Source organism: Nanorana parkeri, unplaced genomic scaffold (assembly GCF_000935625.1).
Source record: "Nanorana parkeri isolate BGI_ZX_2015 unplaced genomic scaffold, ASM93562v1 scaffold13, whole genome shotgun sequence".
Classification (NCBI taxonomy): domain Eukaryota; kingdom Metazoa; phylum Chordata; class Amphibia; order Anura; family Dicroglossidae; genus Nanorana; species Nanorana parkeri.
The window spans coordinates 2740796-2754693 of NW_017306281.1; the positions used below are offsets into that span (position 1 = coordinate 2740796).

The following is a 13898-nucleotide window of genomic DNA, read 5'->3' on the forward strand; positions in this document are numbered from 1 at the left end:
GTCTCTTACTGCCCCCCCCCCAACTCAAATTTAATCAACTATGTGGTGTAGGCCTAGGTAAATCTGTTCACAATATTTTCTTTGGTTACATTAAACTGTTTTTAGTTTTTAGCTTAAGGATCAAATCTGATACTGGCTAGCATAAATCTGGAGGAGTAACCGTCACTGATGACATCAGATTCAAGCTTTCATTCTTCAACTGTAATTTGCACTCTGCTCCCAAGTCATTTTGTGGCCTTAGAACCCAGAGCATTTTTGTGGACTGAGTGAGGTCAGCCCTGTCCTGTTGTCTTTTGCTAAACTACTCAAACCCTCCCAATATTGTCATCTCTACAACATAGACACTAATAATTCTGTAGTCCAATATGAGAACTAGGATAGCCGATTAGATTCCCTGAGATAACACAGGAAGTGTGGACAGCATTGAATGAATTCATGCTGACATAATCAACAGGTATTTTTGTTGCTTTTTATTGAATATTTTATAACGCAATGCTTTCAATTGTATATATAACAGTCTAAAAGGTAGGAAATAATAGAAGTTCATTCTTGGGGATTACAAACACTTTAACATTTATCAACATCTGTGTAGTGCAAGAGCCTAACTAAGCAATCCACTCAATGTATATCAAGTCAGTTGTACTCTCCCAATATGAAGTACTTGGTACATTTTTGAGATTTTGCATAGATTTGATCTATTAAATAAGCACTGTGTGGATAGCTTAAAATGGTCCTTCCTTTTGAATGTGTGTATTTTTTTTTTTCCTTTTTTTTTTTTTTTTTTTTTTTTTTTTTTTATTTTTTTTAATAAAAATAGAAATGTAACAAACATGTCTAAGTTGTGTATGATTTGTCTAACACCAACTCAAAATCAAGCCACAGACTTTCTCGTCCATTGAGGGACACAGGAATTCAAAGATTGCCAGGACATATCCGCCTATAGAAAGATTGGGCACTGGCATACCAAAAAATTGTGGGAAACCCCAAGATAACCTCTAAGTCCCAATATGCTTGCGTTTATTGCTAGTCTCCTAACAGGATGGATTTATTTTCTCCACTCTCCTAAGAAAAGTCTAACCTTTTTGCTAGCTATCTTTTTTCTTCTTCTACCTGGACCCTGCTGGACTTGACATTATAGGGCTAGTCTGAAATATGACCATCAGGCACTGGGCTTTGCATTTGCATAAAACTTGGCCACAAAGTGCTTCCCAGGTCTAGAGTCATGGCATTGATTTAGTGTGACCTTTTCTCTGAAAACTACCTTTTTGTTAGTGGGCTTTGCGGGCCGAGCATTGGGAGTTGCCAAATTAAAAGCACTTCATGGAGCAGTTTAAAAGTCGCGCTTTTCGTCAGTTATACCATGGAAGCGGTTAGAGCTGAGGAATTAAGCTGTAGCATCATCCACTGGAGTGGAGTAGCACCCCATGCTTTTTTCAAGCTGTTTAAGATTAAGACCTTGCTGCTGCTGCTCAAGGGAGGCGAGGAGCTCTCCTTGCTGCCCGCCTACAGTGACTTGGTCACTTTTGGCCTCCTTATACTACACCTGCTACCAAAGCAGCTAGGTTCATGCGTATCTGAAGCCTAGCCTTGCACCCTGAGCACGATGCCTTCTGGGTTGCAGTGCAGCATTTCTGATTCTAGACACATGAAGAACAGTCCCACTGTACTGGGTGCCCTGAGGTGCTGGACACTGAAGACCTGGAATTTTGCCCCCCTTCAATAAAGTCATCCTTAGCTCCCTCAGGCATTAACGCTTCCTCTGCTTTCCAGGGAGGACTTCACTGCAGTCATGCAGGACTTTATGGGCAAAATAATATTACTGATTGCTGATCCTGACTGCAGAGACACCTTACCCTGCAGAATCCCTTTCATGTCTGCCTGTGGGATTTGCAACCTCAGAGCTGTTAGACACTAGAACTCATTCTGTTGCTAAGTTTCAAGTCGCTGATGGATGAACCTAAACCTGAAGAGTCAGTTTTCTGCCATCACTTCCATACTTCGAGACCATTTCGGCTCTTATAGATGAAGTGTGCGCCATTTGAGGAGAACCTTAGGCTAAAGACCCCTTTTAGAACTTTGTTCCCCTGGAATTGTCCTCCCTGCACTGCTGCCTGTCTTGACCATGACCTTAATCTGTCAAAGTTTAGCTGGCTGCTCGAAGGAAGGGATCTTAACACTATGGCGGTTGATTCCCTGGTCATAGAACGTATGTAACTCAAGCCCACGGCTTTGAACTACAATGTGGATGGGATGTTTGAAGACTCCAACCTCATCTCACGTATGAGTCTCCTGTTGGTAAACATGCGGAGCCCACATGCAAAAATCTTTTGCTCCACATGCCCTTTTGAGGGACAATGTCGCTATGTGGCTGTCCTGGATGCCCTTATAAGCCTGTTGCCTGCAGCAGGAGTACCCATCTTCCTCTGCAAAGGAAGCCTAGGACTCAGTCTTGGAAGGGTCATTCCTCCACTGAGGCCAAGAAGAATCCTTTAAGTCTCATTTTGATTCCAAAGCCAAACGTAAGTCTCGCAGCCAGTCTGCCCTCAAATACTGTCCTCCAAACTCTCAGATGAATCCATAGGCGGGGGACATCTGTCAGTCTTTATAAACACTTGGAGAACCTGCATCTCAGATGCTTGGGTGCTGGAGGTTGTTTCCAAGGGATACAAGCTGTTTTCACTCCCTGCCCCTTTTCAGGTTCATTCGATCTGAACTGCATGGGTCACCACACAAATTAGCAGGTCTTCTGGTGCAGGGTATCATTGCCCCAATTCCCATTGCAGGCTCCAGGTGTTCTAGTTCAACCTGTTTACAGTTCCCAGTTGGTCTCTGTGGACTCCCCAACTCTTGCAGTACCTTCTGCATGAGAGTCCTGAGACTAATGGGAGGATCCTTTTGAGGTATTTTCATTTGCCCTGTTCAACTTCAGACACAACAACATCCTGTCATTCATCTGGCACCTTTGACCAGGTTGTTCTTGGCTTGGTGGCTCAGGAATGCTGCTCTAGGGTCAGGGGGAGTTATTTCTACTGGTCTTCAAGGTTTTCACAATGAATACCAGCCTGTTGGTCTGGGGATGAGTCCTGGGCACTTTGTCGGTGCAGGAGACTTGGACTTTGGTGGAATCTTGTCTCTTGATAAACATTCTAAATCAGATTAGGATTCAGTCAAACAACGCCATGGTAGTAACTTTGCTGCAGCCCTGCCCACTGTTTATATTCCAGGCCTGGACAACAGGCAAGCAGATTTCCTCAGCTGGCAGTATCTGGACCTGAGGAAATGGCTTCTACATCCAGAACTGTTCGAGAACCTGGGTCACAGGTTGGAAATACTGGATGTGGACCTTCTGGGTTTAACAGACTGGACAGGTTTGTCTCTAGGTACAGGGATCCTCTAATGCAGGGATGTCCAAACTGCGGCCATCCAGCTGTGGTGGAACTACAAATCCCATGAGGCTTTGCAAGATTCTCACAGCCACAGACATGACTCCCGGAGAGAGATGATTCATGGGATTTGTAGTTTCACCACAGCTGGAGAGCCGGAGTTTGGACATCCCTGCTCTAGCGGAAGCAGTGTATGCTCTGATGTCTTTGAGGGATCAGTACACCTTGATCTATTCCTTTCATCTCCTAAAACTCCGTACTTGTCTGCTTTTCAGGATTGATATAGAGGACATCCTTATAGCTCTGAACTGACCTAAGTGGGTGTGGTACTCCAGCCTGATAAGACTCCTGTCAAGACCGTCCGTGGGTTCTTCCAGATGACTTGAATCTGTCGCGAGGGCAAATTTGCCACCCTGCTTTATGGTCACTGAGGCATGCTGGGAATAGGAGGGGTTAACCTCCCACATTTTTTAATTTTTTTGACCAGTGTATAATCCTCCTGTAGGTGCCAGTCTAACCAAACAGTCTCAGGTTTTTTGTGTCCCTCAATGGACTCCAAGAAATTAAAAATTAATTTTTCTTTCCTCTATTTCTTCTATATATAGATGTGTGTGTATACACACACATATATATGTATATATATATATATGTATACACACCTACATTTAATTTGTGTATTTTATAGTGTTTTTATATTAATTCCTTAACAGATTATGAAGGCGTTTTTTGAAGGTCGATACATTATCCTACTTATGGGGCTTTTTTCAATTTACACTGGGCTTATCTACAATGACTGCTTCTCAAAGTCAGTGAACATATTTGGGTCTAGCTGGAATGTTTCTGCGATGTACAAGGCTGGGGTCTGGACGTGAGTATATTTTTATGAATGTATATTGTAAATGTATAGGAACTGAAAGTTTCCATATTGTCCAACACTTTCAGGCTAAGTTCACATATTGGGGATCCCGGGACATGCAATTGCCGCGTGGCCCCATTGATTTCAATTGGGTTTTATCCGTGCGGCAATCGCTGAAAAAAGATAAATTTCCTTTTATTCGTGACACGCGCCATGCGTTTTTTTCAACTGCGATCATGAGCAATTGCATAGATGGTACCCCTAAAGAATGGCACCGCCAGCGCAATCGGTGGTGGTGTGCCACTACGTGACTGCACGGTTTCATGCATGATTGCTGTGCGATCCTAGCCTAAGTTCCTAGCCTAAGTGATTATGAATATAAAATATGTTCATGCAGCACAACATAGAAAAGGCCTTAAAATGTGTGTGAACAAAACAGTAACTTCTTATTAGGGCATTCAAGTCTGTGTATGCATGTTATATACATTTATTTATATATCATTTTATTTTGCTATGTATGCATGTTCACAGACTAACATAAACATCTGTTTTTTCCACAGGAATACAAATACTGTTCCGGACGAGTATATGACTCTGGTTCCTACTGTACCTGGAGTTTTTACTGGAGCTTATCCCTTTGGAATAGACCCAGTACGTGCCTTTTTGATGCTAATAATAAAAACAATACATCTTTTCCATTGCTTTCGAATGTCTACCCTTTTTTTTTTTTTTTTCCTCTAGTCCTGGTCTTTAGGCTTAGATTTCAGACTTTATACACTATTTCATACATTTTTTTACACTCATTTTAAAGTGTATCTTTACTTTTTTTTTTGTTTTTTTTTTTGTTACACACCATATCCATATGGATTTTTCCATATTTTCACACAAAACAAAGTGACGGGTAGACAACTGACATATATTTTTCTTTGGAATTGTTCATTATGGGTGTGGTTTTTGCGCTGTTGCTGCTCCAATGGACTTGAAGGAGGTGCTTGCAGAATTCCTGGGTCTTGGTAGGAGATAGGGGCTCATACTTTACTGCCATAAGCTAGGATCTGTTCTCCCTGTTTTGCACCTATTTTTCCATGTGTATTTTCAACAGCACATACCCTTTACTTTTCATTGGTTTTCGATGATCTCAGTATATTTTGCAGTAGATTTCCAGCTTACCTTATTTTTTAATTTTTTTTTCTCTTACAGATCTGGAATTTGGCAACAAACCGTCTTACCTTCCTGAACTCTTTCAAAATGAAAATGTCCATCATTCTAGGTGTCATACATATGACATTTGGAGTAGTTCTAAGTGTTTTCAACTACATGTAAGTGGGAAAAAAGTAAAAAATGTGACCTACTGTAGGGTTTTTTTTTACTGTAAATATTGCCTCCTGACCATAATCAACCCCAATATTTCACTATACCTTACCTGGCCCTCAGAAATAAACAAAAGCTATATTTAATACTTGTGTATTTGACAATACATTTTGCTTTCGCTGGGCTGACGGGAACCTTTATTCTGCAAAGCTTCATACCTAACTGCCCTTAAGGTAAATACAGCCTAATAAAAGTGGTGGGGTGTGAAAGGTCAATTTGTTAATGTTCTTGCAGTCTACTTCTCTGTGACAGTGAAATCCATGTTCTGTGAATTTCTAAGCTTTTATCTCCAAGGGATAAGTCCTGTGCAATGGGAGAGTTCCTTTATAAATAATGTTCATGTAGATGTAGGTTATACTTTACATCCCAATGATTTAGGAATGTTCAGATACCAAGTACCATACTTGGTACAAGCACAGATACTGTTCCAGCTGCAAGACTAGACTAGAAAAAAACTCAAAAGTTAGGAGGCAGCTGTCATTTTTAAGGAGCATACGGAGCTCCTGGGATTTGTGCATCCCTGTGTTTAATGTATGATTTTGTTTTATTTATTCATATATAATATATAGTACCGATACTTGTCCTCACAGATACAATTACTGAAACATTTTTGTTTAGTGTCATGTGACACTTTTTCTAAAACAATACAGACTAATGATTTCAGGATAGTGGTGGAGCGCCAGGGCCCTGTCTCAGCTGCGACCCCTGGTAGTTCTCATGAAAATGCTGAGTATCAGCACTGGTATCTGAACATCCCTACAATGTTTGTTAACTTCAATATTTATTTTTTCGTTTTGGATGGAGTGGGGATAAGTCTAAAAACCTGTTTTTATTTTTATTTTTCCTGTTGTCTCTGTCTTTGTTGGGGAGATTTTCTGTCCTATTAGTCGCCTTGTGTGTGTCTAATAGTTGGCAGGTGGTCACCAAAACAAGAAGTGAGCTAAAATCTTCCTCATTGGGGACCTTAGAGAGGTTTTAGCTCTACCCTTCTCTATCAAACTTCTAATTAAAAGTTAAAAAAGGCAGGAGTTGGAATTTAAACTTTTTTATTCTGTTTTAGTTAATTTTTTCCTAATTTTTTACTTAAAACTAAAAAAAACTAAGGTCTCTGCTATGCTTTTTCCAGGCACTTCAAGAAGAAATTCTGTGTGTATCTGGTCTTCATCCCTGAGCTTATCTTCATGATGTGTATCTTTGGTTACCTCGTCTTCATGGTTGTATTCAAGTGGTTAGCATGGTCTGCAGAGAATTCCAAGAATGCACCTAGTATTCTCCTTCACTTCATCAATATGTTTATGTTCACTGGCAATGACAAGAAACAGAACCCTGATCTCTACCCAGGGCAGGTCAGTCATTTTAGGAGCTAAAAGCATGGATACAAAAGTTGCTGTAAGGCAAAAATTGTTACTATTCCATGGGATGGAATTGTGCTTTATTCTGATAGCACAGGATCATTTCTTTAAGGGCTCAATAACACTATTGCGTTAAAGTTACATAGGTTGCTGCATTGTGGTGCCATTCATTTTGATGTGAAGGTAACGCATCTGCATGGTGTTAGAGAATGTAGGCCATTTCTGATTTTTGGGATGTTTTGGTGCATTTGCAGACTATTCTTTTCAATAATCTGCCTTAACACAATGCACATTACAGTGCTGCAAAATTATAAATGGCCTTTTAATGGGGTCAGGCAGCTGTTGCTTCATGATGTAAGCAGAGTTACCTCAAACTTGACTGCAGTGTTGCATATGATGCACCCACCCACCACCAATCGAATATTTCAGCTTTGGATGGATGACTAATAAGGGGAGTCTGCTTCATTCTGTGCTCCCCTTCATCCTTTATGAATTACACAATTGGCCCTAGCTTCTGCTGGTGGCTTTTCTGTAACCAAAAAAAATGGAACGTAATGCATGACTTCTTGTAAGGACATCTATAAAAACTGAAATTAGGGTATTCCAACTGAAGCCAACTGTATGTAATAAGTGTGTAGTACTAACAAAGGAAAATGGTGTACAGAGCAGTTTTACAATAAGAACATGTGTATTGTATGACATCGCATAAAAATACAAAATTTAAGTTATAATAACCCTACAATAAATTCAAATAATAAAGAGGAAATTATTAAAGGGGTAATTAGTGGGCTCACTCCAGTCACTAGTGCAAAAGCAGTGAATATAGAAAATCCGATAGCAATAAATAACACAATTAAGCCTGGCCAACCAATATCAAGTAAACCTTTGGCCCATAAGACAGGAATTAAATGTATGTACACGAACGCGAGAAGTCTGGCCAATAAATTAGAAGAGCTTGAACTTATGATGCTCGAGGAGGACTTCGATATAGTAGGAATAACGGAAACCTGGCTAGACAACACACACGATTGAATAGGTTGGACTTGATGGACATATGTCTTTATTCAACCTCAAATACTATGTAACTATGCATATGTGGTTCAAAATACAGTGGTATGCAGGATCCTTTTATTTAAACACCATGTAGCTCTCTGTACCAGAAAGGTTGCTGGTTAATAGTGTGTTATAGACCAAAGAGGCAAAACATGAAAAATTGATCTTAAAGTAACACTGAAATAAAATATATATGACACAGGCACTTGCATCAGGCTGTGTATATGCCATATGCACTATGTCTTATACTTCTCTCAAATTGGTGTATGTGTAAATGCTGTTGCTGTTTTTTTTTTTTTTGTTTAAGATTTTGCCTGTCAGTAGATATGCAGTACTTTATTCTTGGCTTTTTTGCTGCATCGTCACACATGTTATTTCCCAGCAGTTACTGCTTTTATGTGTGTTCTTTTATTTAGTGCTTGCAGGTGCATACCCTGTGTAGAAGCCACATCTATTTATCATTGTTAATTCTTTTCAGTATCTGTATTTCTAGTATGTACATTATGTATATAGGTATATAGCTGTAAATCTGCTAGTTTTTTGTATTTTTGTTTTGTTTTTTACAGCATAATGGATTATTCCAAATCAACTGTAATTGGTTTTAAACACAAAGCATAAAGTACAGACATTTTCCTATAATGGTAAGAGGGATTTATTGAGGTGCAGCTAATGAAAGTCCTTTGTTTCTCTATGTAGGCTGGATTCCAGATTTTCCTTGTAGTTATTGTGTTCCTCTGTGTGCCCGTAATGCTATTTGGGAAACCCTTGTACCTATACTGGCAGCATCATGGAGGACAGACCTTTGGAAATTATAGGGTAGGTGTCATGTCTTTTTTTTCTTATGTTTGTAATGTTATATTTTATTAAAATGCAGTCTGAGTCAAAAACAATTGCAACCGTTGCTGTTGTGATAAGTTTTTTTTGTTGTTTCTTTTTTACTACATGTTAATACAATGACATTATCTGTCACATTTCCTATCGGAAACCTTCTATAGAGTCGTGCTATTTATTTATTTTTTTAACACCGACCACCTTCAGCGTGTGAACTATAAGAGAATGTGTGAAGGACCTAGGAAGTGTGAAGTTCTCTAGTATACCTTGGTTCCAACACCACTGTTCACAACTCCAATCCACAACCCTAGTTAGTTGCATCATTTGGTAATACAACATAGGATCAGGGAATCTCATGCCCCCATTCTCTTTACGAGAGCATTACATTTTTTTATGCCACTCTAGGGCAGGTAGGATGCCACAGAAAGCAACATGTACTGCTTCTTTCTCCCCAGTCTGAGCTCTGCAGCACAGGGTACTAACACTGTTTGTTTTGCATTTTTAAAAATGCATTTATTGATATACTAATAAATACACAGAGCTGCATTAATTTGGAAGTCCGCTTTTACAATCTTTTCAACAATGAGGGAAAGGTTTCCCACCGTCTGCTCCTATATGTAAAGGTTCAAACCAATGGTTGCCGTATACTTCAAAGTGTTTGGTTTAAAGTATGTAGAGTAACAGTAGCAACTGTTTTGAGCAAACTGCGTTTTTTAAAAATATTGTTATATTTGCATGAATGGTTATGTATGTAAATGTATACACCTATATCTATTGGAGATTATACAGCTTTCAGTATGTAAACATTCTTGTTTCCTTTTATTGGTAATAATGCTCATTCTGTCTAGAAGGGATACACATTAGTCCGTCGAGGAAGTGAAGAAGAGTTGTCTTTGCTGCGGTCACATGATTTGGAAGAAGGAGAAGACCATACAGGCCGTGAGGTTCAGAGGGACAGAGAAAAAGAAAAGGTGGGAACAGGCCTGAGTTAGCCCATTGTTAAATGGCTTTTCCACATTGTTTTGTTGTTTTATTATGGTCAGCTTGCTTGGTAAAGCCTAACTTTGGACTATTTATTTGCCCCCCAACTTGTATATACACACCAAGTGACTAGCCTGAAGAATTTTGAAAACGACAGTATTTTTTAAAAAAAATAGCATACGTGCTGGGGATTCTTCTATCAACGGAGCCTGGAGTTGGGTGTAAATTGTCTAATAACCTCCATTGTAAAGACAGGTTTACTGTAATCAAATGGCTTGTGCAAAACTCTTAGCATTTAGTGTTCTATTTTATATATGTGGCAGTTTATTTAGGAAAGATTTGTATTTGCTTTGCCTGAACCTGATATATTAGATTAAATATTAGAGGCCATTTAAAGTTTGCCTGTTGCTACATTTATCGCCTGCCTGACTTTCCACACTGTCTCCCAACTCCGGAGTGCATTACAGTTTCAAATAAAAAAGCCCTGTGGCTTCCCCAAGACCTCTGAACTGCGTGACTTTATTTTATGACCTTGTTATGTACTCTCTGGAGTTGGGCGATGGTGTGTTTTTACCAGGAGTTTGCAATGCTGGCACTCATGTTGAAGTGTGTGAAGGCAAAAACCTATATACTGTCTGATGTAATGTGGAACTGTTTTCACATTTTCTTGTATAGTTACTGGTCTTCGTTGTTTTTTTAGTTTGATGTGGCAGATGTGTTTATGCATCAGGCCATCCACACCATAGAATATTGCCTTGGATGTATTTCTAACACAGCTTCCTACCTGCGACTCTGGGCTTTAAGCCTTGCACATGCCCGTAAGTATATCATTATTATCTTGGGGATCTTTATGTTTTTAATGCAATGTGCTTTACTCCTCCCCAAATAACATTATTTAAGTCTAGCTAAAGCACACTGCTGATTCTGATTAATCTGATTTACTACATACTTGAAAATTATTTTTGTACTTGTTCAAATCTGATTTATGTTGTCCTAAACTTTTAAATAGACAGGCTAGTTAACACTACTTGGCTCCCTGAGAATGGTTCCTCCGCCCAGAGGTGTTTTAGGACCCTAGCTTCCTCTGAGGGACACCAGATGTAGATCTGTATGTGTCCCAGTTCAACATGCAGCTGGACAGATTTGTCTGCAGGTCACAGGATTTGACAGAGGCGGCAGTGGATGCCCTGGTAGCTCTGTGGTCTCATGAAGTGCTGCTTTATGCATGCAATTCCACTTCTTGTGTACCTTTTGGGCTTAGCCTATTTCCGTTAGTGAGTTTCCAGGGGATTTAATTCTTGTGTGTTCTGCATGGGTTGGCTGGGGTTGGATATTTTCTTTCGTTCATTTGGGAATGGATCAGCACCTGGCCTTGAGTAATGCCACGGGTCAGGTCTTTATTTTAGCCATCCTATTTTAGAAGCCTGTGGTGTCCAACTCCTTGATTCATACCTTTTAAGTACTTCAAGTTTTAGTTACTCATGTGGCACTTCCAGTCTGATCTCCTTTTCAATGATGGGGTATAAATCTAGAATTATTGGTTCTTGAAGTCACCATAAATGGACTTGGCAGTCCTAATACTGTTAAAGGAATGCACACTGGGAACAGCTCTGATAGAAGCTGCAGACATGTCTTCAAGTTTTAAAGTGGTGCAAACTGCATCTACAGGCGCCAAGATGGTCTCTTTTTAAGCCTGGATGTATTGGAGGATGCCAGTAGCTTCTCAGGAGCAACATTTTCCACTACGGATTTAAGGGACTCCAAATTAGATGGTCTTGGTGCCCGCAAAGGTTGTTGGCAGGGGATCTGTGAGTCCTTCCTGGGATTTTGGGCATTAAGCAACTGTGGCGTACCAGAAGTCATTAAATTACTATGTTCTTCCATGCATGCTAAAGATAAGGTTTTTTTTTGTACTTCTCATAAAATCCATTCCTTGTAGTTTCACCCTCTATGGTCATGCTGTTGGTACTGCATTTTCACAAATCAAAGGCATGCTGGGAGTAGGAAGGTTATTCAGGGCTGCCATTGTTTCTTGTTTGCCAGTGTCCAACCTGTAGGTGACAGTATAACCCAACACTCATTAAATTCTTGTGTACTTCAATGAACTACAAGAAATTGATTTTACAGTGTGTTCCAAAATCCAATTTTTTTTGCACTTATCAAACATAATAGCAAAACACTTTAAATGGTATATTTGGCAGACAAAAATGGAGCAAATGGGTGTTCATTGTTAGGGTTTACATACACTTTAAGCACTAGGTTGTTTTGAGACCCTGCCCTTTTCTTTTTTTAACGCAAAGGTGGTCTCTGCTTTTCACTTGAATGAGGACATTGTTTAACCCTCTTGTGTCCTGTGTTGGTTCACCCTAAGAAAATCTTAATTATCAGAATGCATTGGCTTTTTTCAGAAAATATGATGCCCTATTTGTTCTTCCGGAAGAGTTATCTGGCTTCTAGCTCTACTTAAGCTCTGCTGATGCCAGTTTGGGTAGCCTGAATAGTTTTTTTCTCAACTTATTGTTATGCTGATTGCCTTCACACTTTTGTTGTAGACTGCTTTTGGGAAATCAGAATCACTGTTTTTATAATTGCTGTAAAATCCCTTTCTTGGAGTCCATTAAGGGATTCCTCACTTCATGTGTTTGCCTGGCTTAGTTTTGTTTTTTTGAGGTGCCTTATGTTCATTCCTTCTGTGAGAGGTAGTATAACTTATGCTTTCTCTGTGGCTTAATGGATTGCAAGAAAGGGATTTTTACGTTTTTGGGGTCTCTCATTGGTTTCGTCTTTATAACCTAGTGGGAGGGAGTGGGAACATAAGCTACTGCCGAAATATCTCACCGCTGGAGATCCTGAGACTGAAAAAGGCATCTTCATCCTGCATGTGTTCACTGAAAACTAAAATGTTGGTGGAAGGTGGAATTAACCTTCTGTTAGGTTTGTGCTAGGTATTCATTGACTTAGTACAACTGATACAGGGTTTTATTGTATATACAAGTATCCTGTAAGCCTGGAGTGACTTCTTTGCCTACTTAATTTTTACTTTTTTTTTCAATTGCAGAACTATCTGAAGTGTTGTGGACAATGGTATTGCGAAAGGGTCTTTGTATGCCACACTCCATTGTTGGTGTATTTCTTCTGGTGCTAGCTATAGCTGCATTTGTATCATTGACCGTTTTCATTCTTCTTGTTATGGAGGGACTTTCTGCATTCTTACATGCACTCCGTTTACACTGGTGAGTAAAAGAAATATATTTTATGTTCTTTCTGGATAATTGTTTATGCATTTTCTTTTAAACATTTGAAGCTGAAAAGAAACCTGTTTATGTTAGAAACATAGCAGGTTTTATTGCTGAGAAAATCGAGCGGTTAGAGGCCCCCCGAAGTCTTACATTTGCTGGCCTGTTTTTTTGCTGTCGTCTTCTTGGGATGTTTTCCCTCACTTTCTGTTCATGACAAAATTTTGGCTTTCCCATCACTTTTTTTGTCTGGGTGACAATGGTCACTAGGACAGAGTGGGAGAATCTGAATCTCCCAAGCAGGGACACAGAACCTGTGTCAGGCTTTCATTACTGTCTAACTATTTCTTGGTCAATCAAAATTTTTAAAAAAAGGTGTTGGGTATTAGATGCATTTTAAATACAAGTATTGACTTCCGAATATTCTTATAATGTATTTGCTGATGACCTCTAACTAGCCTTTGAGCATGCAATGTACTCATTTGTTCTTCATGCAAACACAATGATTAACAGAAAAATGTTTCTCTTTATTTACAGGGTGGAATTTCAGAACAAGTTTTATTCTGGGGCAGGATACAAATTTACACCGTTCTTATTTAAACACATGTCTCTCCATCTGGACAAAGAGTATTTTCCATAGCCCATGCTTCCTTGGTTATACAAATTATACAGATTTTATATAAGAACCGTCAGGTGCAGTTCCGTTTTGCTTTATAAAATAAAGCAATGTAAAAAAAAATCAGCCAAAACGTTTTCTTCGTTTGGATACAGTGGTGAAGGATTAGAACATTAAATGATTTATTACTTGAATTATTTGTTGCCCATGCTGCTGAAA

General features: G+C 39.4%; 1 protein-coding gene across 1 annotated transcript in view; it reads left to right on the forward strand.

The window, feature by feature from the left end:
- Positions 1–13746, forward strand: part of ATP6V0A2 (ATPase H+ transporting V0 subunit a2) — a 54377-nt gene extending 40631 nt beyond the window's left edge. The window contains exons 13-21 of the mRNA XM_018557411.1: positions 4094–4251; positions 4800–4890; positions 5440–5558; positions 6737–6956; positions 8712–8831; positions 9695–9817; positions 10528–10645; positions 12886–13060; positions 13601–13746. Coding sequence (XP_018412913.1) covers positions 4094–4251; positions 4800–4890; positions 5440–5558; positions 6737–6956; positions 8712–8831; positions 9695–9817; positions 10528–10645; positions 12886–13060; positions 13601–13703 — 1227 coding nt within the window. The 3' untranslated portion in view covers positions 13704–13746. The remainder of the gene's footprint in view (positions 1–4093; positions 4252–4799; positions 4891–5439; positions 5559–6736; positions 6957–8711; positions 8832–9694; positions 9818–10527; positions 10646–12885; positions 13061–13600) is intronic.
- The last annotated feature ends 152 nt before the right edge of the window (positions 13747–13898 follow it).